The 17,961-nt window shown below is 34.5% G+C and overlaps 1 protein-coding gene across 3 annotated transcripts in view; it reads right to left on the reverse strand.

The window, feature by feature from the left end:
• Positions 1 to 17,961, reverse strand: part of LOC111445452 (protein SWEETIE) — a 36,188-nt gene that overhangs the window by 14,159 nt on the left and 4,068 nt on the right. For all 3 annotated transcript variants that reach the window (XM_023083841.1, XM_023083842.1, XM_023083840.1), the window contains exons 5-27: positions 16,116 to 16,205; positions 15,921 to 16,008; positions 14,891 to 14,955; positions 14,340 to 14,444; positions 13,645 to 13,734; positions 13,424 to 13,504; positions 12,849 to 12,917; positions 10,827 to 10,952; positions 10,037 to 10,140; positions 9,432 to 9,564; positions 9,247 to 9,353; positions 7,130 to 7,240; positions 6,835 to 7,002; positions 6,635 to 6,721; positions 6,268 to 6,361; positions 5,398 to 5,466; positions 5,181 to 5,303; positions 5,032 to 5,100; positions 4,836 to 4,940; positions 4,600 to 4,688; positions 3,421 to 3,577; positions 1,033 to 1,182; positions 206 to 255 (exon numbers count right to left, since the gene is read on the reverse strand). In XM_023083841.1, the coding sequence (XP_022939609.1) occupies positions 206 to 255; positions 1,033 to 1,182; positions 3,421 to 3,577; positions 4,600 to 4,688; positions 4,836 to 4,940; positions 5,032 to 5,100; positions 5,181 to 5,303; positions 5,398 to 5,466; positions 6,268 to 6,361; positions 6,635 to 6,721; positions 6,835 to 7,002; positions 7,130 to 7,240; positions 9,247 to 9,353; positions 9,432 to 9,564; positions 10,037 to 10,140; positions 10,827 to 10,952; positions 12,849 to 12,917; positions 13,424 to 13,504; positions 13,645 to 13,734; positions 14,340 to 14,444; positions 14,891 to 14,955; positions 15,921 to 16,008; positions 16,116 to 16,205 (2,330 nt within the window). The remainder of the gene's footprint in view (positions 1 to 205; positions 256 to 1,032; positions 1,183 to 3,420; positions 3,578 to 4,599; positions 4,689 to 4,835; positions 4,941 to 5,031; positions 5,101 to 5,180; positions 5,304 to 5,397; positions 5,467 to 6,267; positions 6,362 to 6,634; positions 6,722 to 6,834; positions 7,003 to 7,129; positions 7,241 to 9,246; positions 9,354 to 9,431; positions 9,565 to 10,036; positions 10,141 to 10,826; positions 10,953 to 12,848; positions 12,918 to 13,423; positions 13,505 to 13,644; positions 13,735 to 14,339; positions 14,445 to 14,890; positions 14,956 to 15,920; positions 16,009 to 16,115; positions 16,206 to 17,961) is intronic.

A 17,961-nucleotide genomic window follows, 5' to 3' on the forward strand; every position in this document is an offset into this window, starting at 1 on the left:
ATGGTCAGATATGTTCATGCTCAGATGTTCTCCACGCGAGAGTAGCAAATATTAGGTACTAGTGGATTATACCAAACAGGCGAAGAATTGACATAGCTATAGAACTAAAAGGCCAGTAATTTGAGCAACATATTGATCACGCATCAAACTTTCTTCTCCAAGGATGTGTGTATTGGGGGGGGTGGGAATGGGAAAATCAACTTACTCAAGCATGATTGATGCTTCTTGCCAGGAGCTGATCTCTGCAACAACGGACTGAAAGTAACACCCATTATAGATCAAAGTTTATTCGTCCAGATAGAAAGCTTATAAATAAATAAATGTCATTCTGTGGAAAAATATGAAAAATAGATTCTGACGTTGCATCCATAGTCAAGTAATTTTTAAAATTTTCTGGCACGTTGCATCCACCCACTATAGACAAATAATTTTACGCATTAGTCTCGTTTTATTATATTAATGAAAATTTCTTGTCCCAAAAATAAAATTTATAGCGATATTTGGTCTTAATTAGATTATTTGTCTCTCTTTGGGCTCTGTTTCTAGGCTCCTTTGTAATAATTCGCAAGGTCTTATTTCTCTTTACTAGAACTCTTTCTTGTAGTTTGGTTCTTTTATGTGGGTTTCTCTTTTTGTATGCTCGTCGTGTATTCTTTTATTTTTTTCTTATCAAAAAGTAGGAACTTCAATGACATCTACTTCCATAATTTTGTTTTAGAGGTGGTTTGTTCCTTTTTTTATCCTCAGCTAAGCTATGTCCAACAACTACTTTGAGCTGCCTTTGAGTATGATTTTCAAAGACAAGAATGAAGGACAAGAAACAGTACAGAGGAGAGCTGAGTCCAGCTTTCTTTTGCATGCTGCCTTTTCTTTTTATGCTATATGAATGTATCTTGATCCTCTTCGGTGAGGGATTAACTTTTCTCCCTTCTTTTCTTAGTTTGAGCCTTACGCCAATAAATATTCCAGCTTCCAATTAAATAACATGTATCAACCTAAGCTTGGTCAAGAAAGTTGAAAGACAAGTAATACCTTGCAACGTGAAAAGAAAATGCTTCCTGGGGCCAGTTCAGGACCAAGAACAGCAACAACAGCATTTATTAAGCGACCGACTCCTTGCTGAAGGTCAATTAATCCATTCTCCTCTGATAGAAGGATATCCAGTGCAAGGCTAAGAGTCGCCTAAAACAGATAAAAATAAACTTTGTCAGGAAGAAAGTAACAAAAAGTCATTCAGATAATTAAGCATAATGCAGGGAAAAAGAAAATGGAAACAATTGCAAGCTGTATCAATAAAATTAATAGTTCAATGTCCAAGAATTATAGCACTAAATGAGAGGATTCTCCACCGAGAATTCAATATCAGAATTTAGTATTTCTTTGGATAAACAATATCACAAATCTAGTATCGTATAATCAACCTGAGGATGAGAAGGATCTAACAAAAAAAATAATATTGTCAATTAGTTAGTTACTGAAATTGCTCATAATTCCCAACTGGTTCCATAACTATGGTAGCCATTACGCTAGAGTGATCAAGGTGGTTATAGAAAACGACCAAACAATTTGACTACCTATTTAACTTTCCAGCTGCTGTTTTTAACGGCCAGTGAGTCGCAAAATCTGCAGCATTCTGTAAATATACAGCTAAAGTTTTTCCACATGAGAATCCAGCTTTCATCAATTTTCATCCAACTTCCATTATCATTTTAGTTTTATCCTACTCACTGGGAAACAAGAAACCATTCACTCTGATTTCTGAACTTTATTTTTCAAATTATTTCAATTGGTACCCATCTACACCAAACAGAAGGGCCCTCAAAGAAATAAGAACAGAAGAATAGAAGAAATGGCCTCAGAAAATAAAGCCCAAAACATTTCAAGTAATATAAATGTATACATGTAATAAAAAAGCTTCAAAAAGACCACCTATTCATCCCTAACCAAACAATGAAAGGATGACGAGAAAATTCCAGCAAGGGAATTCCCCCCACCCAAAAAAATTTCAAAATGAAAATTCAGAAGAACGTAATTCATACAAAAACCTAACTAGGGGCTAAAAACAAGATAGAAGTCTATAGATTCCTCCTCCACAAGATGTGATCGAAGTCCACCAGAACCTGTTTATTACACATGGATTCAAAGATATGTAAATCCTCAAAGCTCTCTCCCATCAACACACAAAAAAAAAAACAATAATATCTCTTGTGGGACTACTTATATAAACCATTTTAAACAAGACAACAAAATTAGCTCCTTCTTAAACCGCGAGTAGTGAACTCTTTGCAGCAGTGGGCAAGCTATTGACAATTTGATGTATTCCAAGAAGACTTCCAACAGTATAAAACTATATTTAAAACAAGAACTGGGTTCAAACTAATACAGGCGATCAACATTGGTTCTGGAAAGTCTCGTAGGAGTCCTTGAAAATTAATCTCCACAGGTAAACTAAATTGTGAAATTATGATTGCTTGTCTATTGGCTTGCTTGATCCTATTAGATTTTAGACGGATATTTGGTTTGAAAACATTTTGTTTAAGTACTTCTCATGATGCTTCTATTTCATCTCTTTTCTAAGAGTCCAATGATTAATCTTCAACATCTTAGGTTTGTAGAAATTAAATACCAGATAGTAAGCGAATTCTCTATTCTGCAAGAAAGAATCTATCCCACCACAATTTTCATAACTTTGTTAGTCTCTATAATTGTGCTTTTAATTGGCAAGTGATAGTGCAAGTATGGATGGGGTATGGATTACACACCCCCAAATTCACATTACGTCTGCAGACTGCAGTTTTCAGTTTTGGGAGGTAAAGATGGTATGAATGGTGATTACCACTAATTTCAATGTTCAGTGGCTTATGACTTATGAGATGAGCTATTTTCCATTTTCAGAATCAATTAGGTCAAACAGTTTGGGCAAATCCAACAAAGAAGGTTCCCTTTAGTTTTTCTATTTTTCCAATCATTTGGTATATTTGGAAACAAACTAATTCAAGTGACTTTCAGAACCGTCTGGAGGACGACGATCTTGTGTGGCTTAAAATTTTATTTCCCATGTCTTTTGTGTTCATCTTTGATACAGTTTTTCTTTATCAGGATGTTCCTCGTTTTCCTAATCTTCACGCTAGGATCTCAAGTTCAAATACTTGGATCTTTTTATTGGAAAAGACTTACTGCTCTTTTCCCTTTCTAATGAAAGCAAAACTTTCGTAAAGGCAAGTTAAAAAATATAGACAGTGAATTTGAGACAACAACCAATGAAAAAAAAAAAGTAAAAAATAGAGCCCAACAAAAATTCAAAAATTACGAGGGATCTAACAAAGAGGGGAAACGGCAGTACAAAGATAAAATGTAACAGAGATCAGGTTAGAAACGAAGATTCAAGTTTTAAGAATGCTCAAACCATAAGTCGAACACCTGAACTTGGGATACATAGGACAAGCCAGCAGCTTCAATAGTCAAAAGAAGTCCATGCAAAGCCCATGTCTGCAAACTGGTAACTGAACTTCGAGCTAGCATAGATATTGAATTCACCGTTGCTGTAACTAATGTTGACAGAGCCATCCCTCCTGCACTGAAAGTAAAGGAAAACGCATAGGTGAGGAATTTTTAGACAGAGAAGTACATAAGCACTTGCAGACCACATGAGACCATAAGAGAACGTTGATAAAATAATTTTGAACAGGGAAAAAGATGATCAACTTCTTTAAGTCTTATCTGTAGAAACTTGATCAAGTCGGATCATTCCTCACAAAAGCCAAAGCAAGAGGACACTATCGTATCTACCTGATGGTGTGTGTTGCGTATTAACCTTGGAAAATAACTTAGATAACTTGCTTATTCATTTCCCTTGGTAACTCAGTAAGTCTGGTGTATTTTTTTTATAAGAAACATGCGGTAGACCAAGAAAGGTACTGACAAAATGGCTTCCATTTCAAGAAGATTAAAGAAAGAGGATAATTACAATTGACGACTAGTCACATCAAGGATGTTATATGGGGGATGTGACTAGTCGTTAATTCTTCCTATGTATGCTAGCTTATATAGGCAAGCAAGTTGAGTGGTGGCCAAGACTTGGCCACCCAGGCCATCATGCAGTTGGCCAAGGAGGGAAAACCCGCCAGTTTTCCCTACTTCTTACCAAAGGAAATCGATTGTATGTTCCCTAAACAGGGAACCTTGGGAGATTTCTACTGAAGGAATGCCACGACACTCTGTGCAAGTCACATAGGTGACAGAGAACCTACGCCCTTCTTAAAAGGGGTACTATTGGGCAAACCTTCGAGACGATGTGACGCAATTCACAAAGACAAGTCTTATCAGCCAACAACACTAGAAATTAGAACAATAAATAAAAGGGGTACTTCCTATTCATTTTTTTAATAAGAAACAACTTAATCTCCCTGTTCATTATGTTTCAAAAATTTGTTCCTATCAAAAACTAGAAATTAGAACAATAAATAAATCAAATAGATGGAACACGATCAGTATGCTCAAATTGAAACTGTTGATTTAATACAGTATACAATTCTCAAAGCCAATAAAGGCTAAAAAGAATAATTTTGGGGGAGTTCAGAGGATCTTTTAACTACCAACCTTCTATGTATGCAGCCGAGTGCCAAAGCAATTGATCCGGCATAAGCAGAGTCTGCCATTCCAGTTAGGTCACCAAGTAGCGACCTGATCTGTTTATATAACATGTAAGACTGATAAAGAGCAGATCTAATGAAAATAGATGACCAGGGTAAATTCGAAAAATAAAAGAATGCCACCTTTGTGGCATAATCCTTAATACATAGAGAAGTTCGTGTGTGAATTGAAAAGGAGTATACCATTCTTGCAGTGAAAATGTCATTCCCAAGACGGGCCAATAACCCAAGACCTTCGGCAGCAGCTCTACGTTGTGATGCACAAATGTCTCCAGCAGCTATAATACTCTGTTCAAATCAAAATCTTTAAGAAAGAGACAAAGTAAACAAATCCTAAAACATCGAAGGAATACAACATAAACAAACAAAAAAAGTTTACCTGAAAAATACCCTGGGCAGAACTTAAAATCTCAAGGCTTACAGATGGCACACGCAAAGACAGAAGCGCCTAACAAAATTTATTGGTTCATTTGTAAATCTCAACGTCTCAAAAAGCTACACGAACAAATATGAGAACATAATCATTACCTTGAAACCTGCAAGCAGCCCCACACATATATTAGTGACGCTAGCAGAATACCATGGCTGTTTCTTTCCGGTTTTCAGACACTGCTCCATGACTCCAAGTAAGGACAGCATTCCACTGCTGTCCTGGTTTTAGTTATACAATCATGTTAATTACATAAGGAAACGCCATAATTTGGAACATATTTAAAAATCCAAATTGAGTCATGACAATTCAAACCTGACAAGCAAAGATAACCCCAAAGCACAGAAGCATCTGGTTCACCAATATTTTGTTTATTGTCTCTGGCTTCATGTTCAAAATAAATTTTCAGAGAGGAAAAACGAAGGCCCGAAATGCAGAATAATGAAGGGGAAATCAAGAAACAAAATCTAAAGAAGAAGAAACCCCACAGAAATTTTCCAACATCCATGATAGAAGTATCTGATAACTGAAATTTCCCAGTCTCAGCAGTGATCAAGATTAATCTAAAATCTGCTTCAATAAATGTCATTTTGACTTTCATCAAGTAAAATAAGGAGCACCTTTTTAAGCCTTTCCGCTAATACCTTGACTGTAATTTTGTAAAAAGATGAGACAAGGTTTATTGGCTGACAGTCTCTAACCCGATTGGCATTCATGTTCTTGGGAAATAATCAAATGTAGGATTCATTCGTTCTTCTATTGAATTAGCATCACAAAGAAGCTATAAACAGGAGTTCATCATTTAAAATACAAAGCAAGATACTGCTTAGCAGTGAGACTTCTCCATTGTGGCAATAGAAAAAAGAATATTACAATCATGAATAGAAACTTGAAATTGAAGCTGAAAAGGTGGGGGAAAGTTGTAAATAAGGATTCCAATATTGAGGATAAATTCCTTTACAGATTGTAAAGGTATCGTAGAGAAAAAATGACCTAGACTAAAATAAAATAGAAACAAGCGGAAGGAAAATAATTATGATCCTTTCAGGGTTATTTGTATGATTTGAGTTTCTTTTATACCATCTATGCTTTCAGATTTTTATTTTATTACACTTTTAGAGTTGATAAACTTTGAACATTTGAATCTTGTTTCTTAAAAAAATTGAGGTGGAAAAAGATAAGTACCTGAGCAAAATTTGAAATTTCATCTTCCCATATCGTAGGCACAAGCCCATCTTTTCCCCCTTGAAAAGCACGAAGCTCATCCTCGAACGAATCCCTACGTCAACAATAAAAGGGAGAACTCTCTTTTAAGGACAGCCCTTAAACTAATTCCTAGCTTTTATCTTTCTTTTTCCTTTTTTTTTGTCCTTTTGAAGGCAGAACTAGAAGGTAAAATCATTCAAAAAGGCAAGTCCACCACTGTATGAAATAATTCAACCTAATCAAATTTGTAAGAAAATATAAAGGGAACCTAAAACTCAAAAACTCCAAGTTAAATAGTTCGGAGAAAAACAGATTATCAGAATCAGCAGAAATTAATCTATATCACCTTCCAGGAATCCATGGACCCAACCATGCATCTCGTCTGTCAAGTAGTAACCTCAAGCACGAGCTTTCTTCACATCCAGATGCATCCCTTTCAATTTAACCGGACAAGCAGGAGCAAACTGTCACATCAATAATACTGAAGGAAAAATTTAAACTAAAGAGGAAATGATAACACCACCATCAACTGAAGGTGCTCGTTACCTAAAAGGAGTTGTGCATAGCTGAATAATCTGAGAGTGGTCATTTTTATACACCATGGGATCAGGAAGAGACTGGTAAGCAATTAACGTCCTTATGATCAAGATGTTTAACGCAGGTCTCGAACTGGCTAGATCCTTGATCGCTAATAATGAAATATGGGATAGAACTCTGCTTTCCATTCAATTGCAAGAATATTTAGATAAAAAGCTAAAACACGCTTGTGCATGAAATTGAAGAAAATATTTGGGAATCCATATTAAAATAATTTAAATTAACTAAAACTAAAGAAACCAACCTGCTCAAGTAAACAATCACTGGTTGAAGAAAAACCCCAGCACTTTGGACATTTGGAGAAATGAAGCATCTAATAAATGCTGTAAGCGCATCAATGGCAGTAGACCAAACACTGCAAAAAAAATTAAGAAAACTATGTAAGTAGATATAACTAGATTATTCTTTCAACAAACTACCCATAAATAATAAATTATTCAAATGTCTTATTCTAAATAAAGTACACTAGTATGAGGAGGAGTATCACTGTATCACTTAAGAATGTAAAAGGAAAATGGTATCTTCCTTTTCCTCAATCAATGAATAGCTTTTTCCATGTAAAAAAATTAAAATTAAAATAATGGGAAATGATCGTGGCTAAATGTTCTGGTACAGTTGAAAGCAAAGGAATAGTAATATTTTAGTGAACAGTTTTTTTTTTTTGAGCAAGAGAAGAAATTTTTCCTAGAGACTAATGCTCATAAGATATAAACGCCAAAAAGAGTGGAAAAGAAGAGAATACAAAGAAGGATCAAATCACATCATAAGACAAAGTGAAACAAAAATTTGGAAGAAAATTTAACACTAAAATTATTTGTTTTCTCGTAAAAGGAATTTCTGAATGTTTCCCTATTTTTCATAAGTGGTTATCATTCTGTCTTATTTTAATAGATCCACTTGTCCTCAATACTTACTTTGCAAAACAAAAAGTATTTAAAAAGTTTACAGCTTGCCCCTACTAATCTGAAAGCCCCTTTTAGTTTTATTGAATTGATTTTCAAGAAGCAGCCTCTATATATCATCGTAGTATGTAATCATTGAGATGCACTGATAAGTTGACTCCCAACATTAAATGCCTCTCCGTCAAAAGGACAGGAAAACCCAGACACCAAGCAATAGTTTGGTATGGTTATGCCAAGCGTGAGTTTTTTATGTGTCAGAGTTGCTTGTGCAAGGTACTTATGCTGAGAGGGTGGGCCAATGTTTGAGGTGACCTTTGGTAATACAGTCGGTATTAAGGCAGAAGCCAGTGAGAGGGAGGGAAGCCGGTTGCTTAATTTACAATCGAAAGCCTCTTTTAAAAGCCATGAATTTGTAATTTTTTCCTTAATCAATGAAATTGGAACATTACTTTTACAAGGTCTAACATGTTTCTTATCTAGTTCCTATTGTAAATGATTCTAACTGGGGTACTTCTTTGTAAACAGTTAGTGGGGAAGAATACTTTAATATTTGAATTTCACAAAAATATCAATCAAAAGTGTCCTTTTTACATAACCTTTAAGGCTAGAGCCTTCTAAATATCAGAAGTTATGCTCAAACTTCTTAATGTTAAAACTTCCACGTCTCCAGCTCGTCAAGTATTAAGGATTGCAGATTTCTTTTGTTTTTCTTGGATTCTTTTTTTTTTTTTTTTTGTAAGCATCCAAACGTATACTACATAGATCTGAAATTACAGATCCAATATTGTGGGGAAGAAAAAGAAAAGAAATTCTAACATCAGGCATTAAATCTAGAAATTCTCTTCGGAAGGTAACATTTGATTTGTTCAACTTTCCTTTTTGACAATTGCGATATCATCGCACTTTCAACCTTAGCTAACAATAATCAGGATTCTCCCACATAAAATACATTCAGTGACTCCTATGTTAAGATAAAAAATATATATATATATGAAAGCTTAATTGCAAGTGCAACTATCGCAACCCAGATGCCCATGACCTTATAAAAACAATGCAAGGAATTTAGGTATAACGGACACAAGGAAACCATTAACTACCAACTTCATTATTGTATCAATATATTTACTCTGCCATGGACATGTAATATAACAAACTTAGAAACCAACATCAGGAAATACTTTAGTGATGTGTGTGCAATGTGAAATATCAACTGGCTTAAAAATTATCATCAAAACATAATGAAATGATGGATTTGTAATTTAAAATGTCTTTAGGCAAACAATACACGGTTTCCATTGTAATAGGAAAATACACACAACATGAGAAGACATCATCCTAAAGCAGATATAAAAAATCCTGGCGAACAAATAATAGGGATGTCACAACTGATCAGTAATATTCATCATCACAATTCAAGAAACGTTGGTCCTTTCCAAACAAAATTTCCAAATTGGCTTACCATATCTTTGAAGTCAAATCTTCAGTTTGCTTGATTTCATGTTCCATGTTTCCAGTAAAAAACGCAGCCCACAAGGAAAGAATATCAAAAACCTGGTCTTCAAGTTCCTTTATGCACCAAAAAACGCAACTTACACGTTTGTAGCAGAAATTAGTAAAAAACAAAACCTGGCAGTCACTGTCTACCTCCTTAGGCATACAAGCTAATAATGATGATAAAAGTAACCATCCAGCTTCGTTCTCGACAGTGGAAGCACCAGGATTGCGGGAGGGATCTGTCAGCATTTTCTTTGATACTTCAAGCACTGATCTAGGAAATCTGGTCATGAGAAAAGGAATTGAGAATGATATTACCTCGTTTGTGTAAGAGGTGCCAAACAAAACGCTATTGAGGTTAACAGAAATTTCAAAAGCTCAAATTTGAAGAAATGTTGACAGAAACGTCAAGAGATATGCTAGGACAACAACTCCATATATAAAGAAATGTTTTGTGCTCAAGCAAGAAATTTTGTACAAACTGAGACCGCTTATAACACCAGAAATTGATCGAGAGAGATGCATTTTCACTCATATACAAACATGTGGCAAACAACTGAGTCTCAAGGTAGAACAAGCGAGTATTGAACTCTATAATAGGCAGAAAAGGCAGGATGTCTGCATTTTCTTTTTCCTTTCTTTTATTTATTTATTTTTTTTTTTTTTTTTTGGATAAGAAATCAGAAGTCAAAATTTGATTAAGAGTTAAAGAAACATCTACAACCGACTTTGAATGAATGCAAAAGGAAAGTTACCTGGCTGGATAACCGAGAGGTAGTTTGGGAGATACAGACACTAAAGCTGCCAATACAGCAGCTTGACCATGCAAGGAATCGAGCTCCAATTGCAAATTGTAATTCTGTAGTTAGACGTAAAACCAATCAACAATCAAAACCATAACTAGTAAAGCACATGCTTAGTACTTTTCAACAATGAATCCGTTGAGAATTATAATGTGTTTCAGGAATATATCGGTTAGCAAATGTCAGAGAATGTTGTAAAAGAGAAACATCATTAAAAGGTTGAATTTCCACAAATAACCTTCGCCCATACTCAAATTTGAAACAGAATAACGGACCGACATTATCAAGAAAGAGCACAAAAGCTGATTCAGAGGTTAGCATGAGTAAAATAACATGCCAAGGAAATACATAGAATGGAAGTATGAGGGCTAGAGGCTATCAGGGGCATAGACAAGCATGATTATGCCAATCAGCACCCAATCAAAATTAGCAACTTCCAAAGACTAAAGATGCATAATATATTTTTCCTCATAAATTGTTATGAATCAATTAAATATAAGATTAAGTTAGGTAGCAAATAGGTCATTGATCGAATTCAAACAGCTTCCTTGCCTCCAAATACACTACACAGCAAGTTTTGAATAAAGGCACACAGAAAATCGAGAGGGAAAAACAGAGAGTAAATCTATAAATTACGGATGCAAAGAAACCAGAAAATTATTACAATTGAAGTTGTGGTGAGTGAAGAATTGAATAGTTAGCAGTACCAATTAGGAAGTAGTATAAATGGAGGTAGTAGCACCTTTTCATACGAAACATTCTCTCTTAGAGCTGTTAGCATGGTCACTCCATAAGAAAATAACCCACCAACACAGTTAGGATCAACCTCTGTCAATGTGCGCAATGATAGAGCAGCTTCTATGCGTACCTGAACCAAATGTGTACTTAAGAACCAAAAGTATGCAATTTTTTCAAAACCATAAACGAAACTTTTCATTGAATAAAGACTTGTCAAATCACTCACGAATCCAAAAGTTTAAGCTTATAGATTACGGTAAATTTAATAATATCAATACTTCAACACTCTCCCTCACTTGTGGACTTGAATATTTTTCAAAAGGCCAATAAATGAAACTCAATATTAATGGAGAAGGAAATGACATTATATTATTTCAAAAATAGGACCTCCTGCTCTAATACAATACTAGATAGACATGAGTCTCATCTCAAAACCAATTGACAACGAGTGGAGCATATATCTAATATAGATTATGAAGTCTCTTCATTTTTTCAATGTAGAATTCTCGAAAAGACAAATGCTCAAGGGACACAAGCTCTTAAAAGGAGTGAACTAGAGAACGAAACCAAAAGTGTGCAATTAATATACTACTACCTTGTTTACTAATTTTCTTTGATTAGAAAATAGAATAGAGAGCATAACTGAAGTGGGAATATGAAAAATAAATAAATAAACCATAAAAACAAGGATTTTTGCATTTAGGGTTTTATTTTTTTAATTAATAAAGAAGAAAAACCCTAATAATTATTATTTTCTAAAAGTAATGAAAAAAAAAACTACAGCCGAAAGCTTTGGGCCTTAGAGCTTCAAAGAAGGCGCGCATTCCTTTGTGCGCCTCACCTTGAGACCCATGCCAGCTGCCTAGGCGCGCGTTTAGGAGTGCCTTTTAAAACATTGTTATTATTGATGGTGATGTAGTAGAATTAATGGTAAACATACTGTTTTTAACAGGAAAACAGTATAATGCTCTGAGAAAAACATACTGTTTTTCATTAAATAAATGAAAAGAGACTAATGCTCTGAGATATTAATTTTGGGTTTCCTTAGCTAATCCATTTTAGTATCTTTTGTGTTTTTATTGATTAGTTTTCTTTTTCAGAGGGCATAAAAACAAATCGCAGCCATCAAAGACAAAATTGCATTGGGGTAATATTCTGAATTTCTCATATCTTTCATTGGCTCAATTGTTTCATGAAGTTGAAGTGCAAGACTTGAGCGGGCAAACATTTTCATTAGGAGTTTTTTTCAAATCATTGAAAGAAGCATCATTGGAATAACGAGACCAACTTCACCCACATTGATCAAAGGCCATTTCGATTCAGGTCATTGGATTTTTTCCTCCTATATTCCTTTTCTTCTTAAAACTCAAGGTCGGTTTTTTTGGGAGGGATTAAGTATGATGCAGTAGGATTAGTAGTAAATTCATATTAATATTGGGTAATTCTTTGGTTAATCCCGTTTAGTATCTTTTGTATATTTAATACTTAGTTTTCTTATTAATTCTCTATAAAAGAATCTCTCTCATGTATTCATGAATATTTTGATTCATAATAAAGATTGTGATTGATTCCTGGAGAGAGTTCTCCTTTTGTTACTTAGGCTACACCAGATAGGAGCCATCTTCCACCCAAAGCAAGTTGTTCCATCTATTATATCACCTAATAGAACAACGTCATAGATTGCTTCTATTGTTGGTTGCTCAACCCGGTGAACTTTGCAGTCGTAATCTGAAGGGTAAAGCTATCTTGCATGGTGGGCAGAAATTCAAAGAATCAGCTCAATAAGGTGTAATCAGAGCTAAAAAATTCTGTCAAATGATGCAAACCATCGTAGCTTACTGAGCAGGAGTTATCTAAACTAATCCAATATCATACAAGTTTTAGGGAAATCGTGAAGGGAGAGAAAAATAGGTGGAGCATGAAGGTTGAATCCTTCCATGATCACTAAGAAAATAAATAAGTTAAAACGGGTAAGCATAAAAACAGAATGTTCAGACTGGAACTACAAACAATATTTAGAACTTACAAGTTGTGAGGAATGAGAAACCGCAGCAACAACTGAGCTGTCAAGTACTTCCTTAAACTCAGATGGGACCTGCATAAAAATAATCTAGCACTGTATGACCAACTTCTATTTCTTTTCTTTTTTCTTTTTTTATTTTTATTTTAGTGAAGTCTGACCAACTTCTCGTTGGGCACAAGTAAAAACCTTATTCGTACTGCACAAAAGCCATGGATAAGTGCATGCTACAAGCAGAAGTGTAATCTAATTGTTGATTAAGAGATCAAACTACATGGAAGAAAGACTGCCCTAATTAGTTAAAACTGGTAAACCTGTGATGAGGCTCAAACCCCTGTTCTCTTTATAAGAAATGATTTTATAAATAATATGAAATTGAAAAGGGGAGAAGAGAGCAAAGCCCTACAAAGAAGAACAACAAAAATCTTCTCCTCTAACTAGCACAAATAGCATATGAATAAAGTCGTTGGAATGATTATAAAATTTACACCGGTTATCAGTAAGCAACGATTTCATTAAAAGTTATAGCAACTTTTCTTACATAGAAAAAGTAATCCTTCAAAAATACAGTCGTGCCTTACCTCTCCCAAAGTTTTCAGAGTATAAGACAAAGTACGCAAACAAGCAATCTTCATTGAAGGGCTAGCATCTTCAGATTGCAGCTGTCAAATTTCCAGAAAACTGACCCATTATAAATATAATAAGAAGCACACACACCAATAGACTACTTGATTTAGACGAGAACATTAATCTACTCTGTATTGATAGCACCAAAACCACTATTCAAATAAATTTTGTCAACCTGCTTTCCAAGAAAAACCAAGAAGCTCCTTTGGGTGGGTTCTGTCATTTGATCAGTAATGCCAACCCTAAGAATATAGAGCACACAAGCCTACAGCAAACAGAAAAATAAAAGAAGTCAGTCAATCAACTCAGAGGGCTAGTGCCTAACTCTAATACAGCAGCAAAAGTAGTACTATATACCTATTCTATGTGGTTCTCTATTTAAACTTTTTTTTTAAACAACTATCAAGATCACAAGGACGATATTAAGGTTTCATATGTATTCATTAGCTGTTATTTATTTTATATAGGATTTTTTTTTTTTTTTTGTTAACTGTTCTCTTAGATTCTTATCTCATTCAAATTCAAAAAAATTAAATCCTTGGGGAGTGAGCTGGTACATTATAGGAAAAGGTTAGATTTCATGCTTATCTATCAAATGTTACATTGAACAATTAATTGAGACGAGTGAAGTTCAATTTTCTTCAGTGTTCCTAAACTCCTCATACATTTTATTTTTCCGATGGTAGAACTGCCCCTCAAATTTTTGTGTCCTTGTTAGAGCAGGACATTGACTCCTCTGATAAATTGTTGATGTCCATTACCGAAGAAAGAAAAATTGGGGGATTGACAACTTCCACCTGGGCATACGATGTAGCCTAAGCCTAAAAGTAATAATTATGGATAGTACATAAACTAAACTTCAGCAATTACCAGTGAATGGGCATCCACAGAAGTATCAGCCCGAAGTATGTCCATAACCTGCAGTGCATAGTCTTGGAGTCCAGTATCTGGATGCAGATATCTGAGACGAATGGCCTACAAGACATTTTATATGGTGTGAATAAATCCATAAAATATATGTAAGTATAATTAACAAGTGCACCAAATCTGTAAGGCAAAATGATACAGAGAAGTGAAAGTAAAACCAACATTATCAAAATTATCAGTGCTAAATAAGCCAGCAAACAAATTCAACTAAAACCAACACTGAAATGAAATTTAGATTCATGGTGACACATCATAAGAAGAGAAACAAATTATACTAGATCAAAAGCCGCGAGAAAAGAAAACATGAGTGAAAAGTTAAATTAAGAATTGATTAAACTTGAATAAGAATTAACATAAAGCTTTCAAACATCTAAGAATTCAATTCTTATGAATTAGTCTTCCAAACCCCAAAAACATTCAAAAGCTATCTCGAACCGAAGGAAAAAGGACAAATGAAGGAAAATCTACTACAGCAGATAATAGTGAGCACAAACCTGCAAAAAGAACACCCAAGATAATGTAAGGCTAACACGAATTTCCTTCAACCGTGGTCCATTTGCTGCAATGTGATTCGTTATGCAAAACAGGCAATGAAATTAAAATAAACATTTTTCAAAAATTTGAGAGTTCAATATCTTTATTTGCTGAATAGAGAAAATTAATAAGAAACAAACAGCAACCATTAAGAGAAGAAATACTTGCAGCTGTGGAAGGGGTCCTTCCCAAAGAAGATAAAAAATTTCATCTGGGAGCCTAGTCATGGGTGCCCCTACTGATATTTTGCAGAGGAGGGCTCATGGCTTTCTACATCGCCAAATTGGTGAAGAATGGAGAGACCCTACTGCACCTTTTTATATTCTGTCCTTTTCCTGGAGCTTTTTGGAAGGACGTCCTATCGGCTTTCAATTGGTCCACTGCCCTACCAGGAGATCCTATAACACTGCTGGAATTGGTTTTCATTGATCATCCTTTTTTAAAACAAAGGGAAGTTATTTGGTTAAATTTTATCCGACCTTTCTATGCTTTTTTACGGGAAACTGAAAAGAAATTTATCAGAGCCTTTCTATGGTCATTGGTAGGAAAGAAATCATCACATCTTCGAGGATAAAGTCGTAAGCTACTGATTTTGATTGCTTTTATTAGCACTTGCCTTACATGGCTCTCTCTTGGTGTACATTCTCTCCTTGCTTTCACAGCTATAATCTTATTCCTCTTGACCAATCAATGGAAGTACTTTTGTAATTCCTTTGAAACAGGAGTTGCATTCTTTTGTAATTTCTTCAAAGGAATCATAGTTTTCCACAAAAAAAAAAAAAAAAAAAAAAAAAATTGAAAATATAAAAAAAAGGAAAAAAAACAGTGGAGAGGTGTAGGATAGGCCCACGATTGCTAATCTTGGAAGAAGAAAAAGAGTAAAAGGGGGAGAGATGAATGAGTAAGAGTATGTGTGGGCTGCGGCTTGGAAAGGCCGATATAGGTAGTTAGTTCTGGCGTAAACCCACGCAGTAGAAAGTATAGGTATACCTTTACTAAATGGCAAAGATAGATGCCGATGTAAACCGCCTTCTAGCTTCTTTGCTGGAGGGAAGGGACCTTTTCCCCTTGGTTGGACCTAGTAGGACATGAACTATTAACTTTAAAGACAATAACACTTATATACATACGAGATAAATTGGTCAGAAACAGCAAGGATTATTACATAACAAATAACTTATATACCTGAGCTTCAGGATTCATTCCAAGAGCCAGTAACAAACCCAGAGCTTCGGCAAATGCATCCCGGACGGATGAAATTGGATCCTCAAAGGCCTGTTTGATTCAGCCAAACCATTTGGAAAGATAACTAGAACATTGTAGATGTAGAAGATAGAAATATACAGGCAGTATATATTGTGAAGGACACAGAACTTTTCATTGATGATTGAAAAGTTACAATAAAGGAGTAAGTGCGCCCCATTTGAACTAACTAATTCCCAATATTATATTAAAATACCAAAAAAAAAACCAATTTAGGGGAAAGAGTAAACAAGTCCCATTTAACGTGACTAACTAATTTCCAAAATTATATTAAATATTAAAAAAAGTAAATTTGGAAGAAAAAAATTAAGAGCAGTTACAAAATAAAGAAGAAAACAAAAACCAAAAGGATGCTTTATATTTAGCTTCAAGAAAAGGAAAGGGTCCCCAACCCATTTAAGATTTTCTGTTATCAAAAGAATAAATGCATTATTAGATGTTATTCTGGGTTCCTTAACACCCTTTAGATTCCTCTACTTCTACTTCTCCACCCAACTTAAGATACTAAAAACCCATCATGCAATGATATTATAAAGAGGTAGCCAATGCAAGCACTGATAAGTAAACCTGCCCAACTAAAATTAAATTAATGATTAAAACACATTTTTAGTTGGCAACATTTTGGTCGTTTACTTTTTCTATGACAACTTAGTCCGTACATTTCAAAAGGTTCCTGATATTTAAAATCTTTTAGTAATTGAAGTATACAAACGGGTAGATACTGAACCACTTTCAATTTCAGATCATAAGAGGTTCGTCAACTTCATTCCTCATTCACTTGGTCTTATTTCATAAATACAATTTTTTTTAACGAGTGACCAAGATTTCATTAGAAAAATGAAAGAATATACAAGGACATTATAAAAAAAATTATGAGGAAAAAAAAAAAGGCAAAAGGAGTTCAACGGTAAATAAACCCTAAGCAAAAATAGACTCCAATCCAGAAGAACAAAACTTAGCTGATAATTACAAAATTCCTTGCATTAAGAAAATAGAACAAAAGGAGTCCAATCGCAAAAAAGACTCCAATCTAGAAGAATAAAACTTAATAGGTAGTTACAAAATTCCCCGACAAGACTGAAGCCCACAACCAATTCTTTAACGAAAATTTTAACTTAGACATAATTGTTACATTTTTTAGTAGTATAATGACTTATTGGTTAGCCTTTGGGAGCATTGGAACAATTTTCTATCTCTTCATCTATTATTTTTCTTTCAAGTATAATGACTTAGTTACATATAAAAGTATGAGAACCAAAACATCATAGAAGCCCGAAGTACATATGCAAACAAGAGAAAGATAACAATAGATTATAAAACTAGTTAATGTCTTGAAGGAACATTCTATTAATAGAATTTGTATATAATAATTGTTTTCATAAAAGACAGCATATCACTCTATCAATAAGACATTCAGCATATCATAATGTATAATTTCTTATATAAAAGAAATTTGGCATATCCTTCTATCAAAAAGGGAGGAACGCACAGAAACAGCAAGGAGATAAGAGGTCACCTCCTCAAACCTCAAAAGGGGGAGTCTATGAAAGGACCTCAATACTAATGTAAAATAAAGAAAAACTTCTGTAGAGTTTAGCCCAAGAAGAGGCAGTCTGCCATACAACCTCCCGAAAGTAACAAAAAGGGGACTTTATGAGAGGACCTCAACACTAACGGACAACAAAGAAAAAGTTTTCCAGAGTGTTGCCCAAGAAGATGCGGTGTGCCATACAACATTCCAAGAATAATAAAACTCTTTAATAGTCGC

Source organism: Cucurbita moschata, unplaced genomic scaffold, assembly GCF_002738365.1.
Source record: "Cucurbita moschata cultivar Rifu unplaced genomic scaffold, Cmos_1.0 Cmo_Scf00007, whole genome shotgun sequence".
NCBI lineage: Eukaryota > Viridiplantae > Streptophyta > Magnoliopsida > Cucurbitales > Cucurbitaceae > Cucurbita > Cucurbita moschata.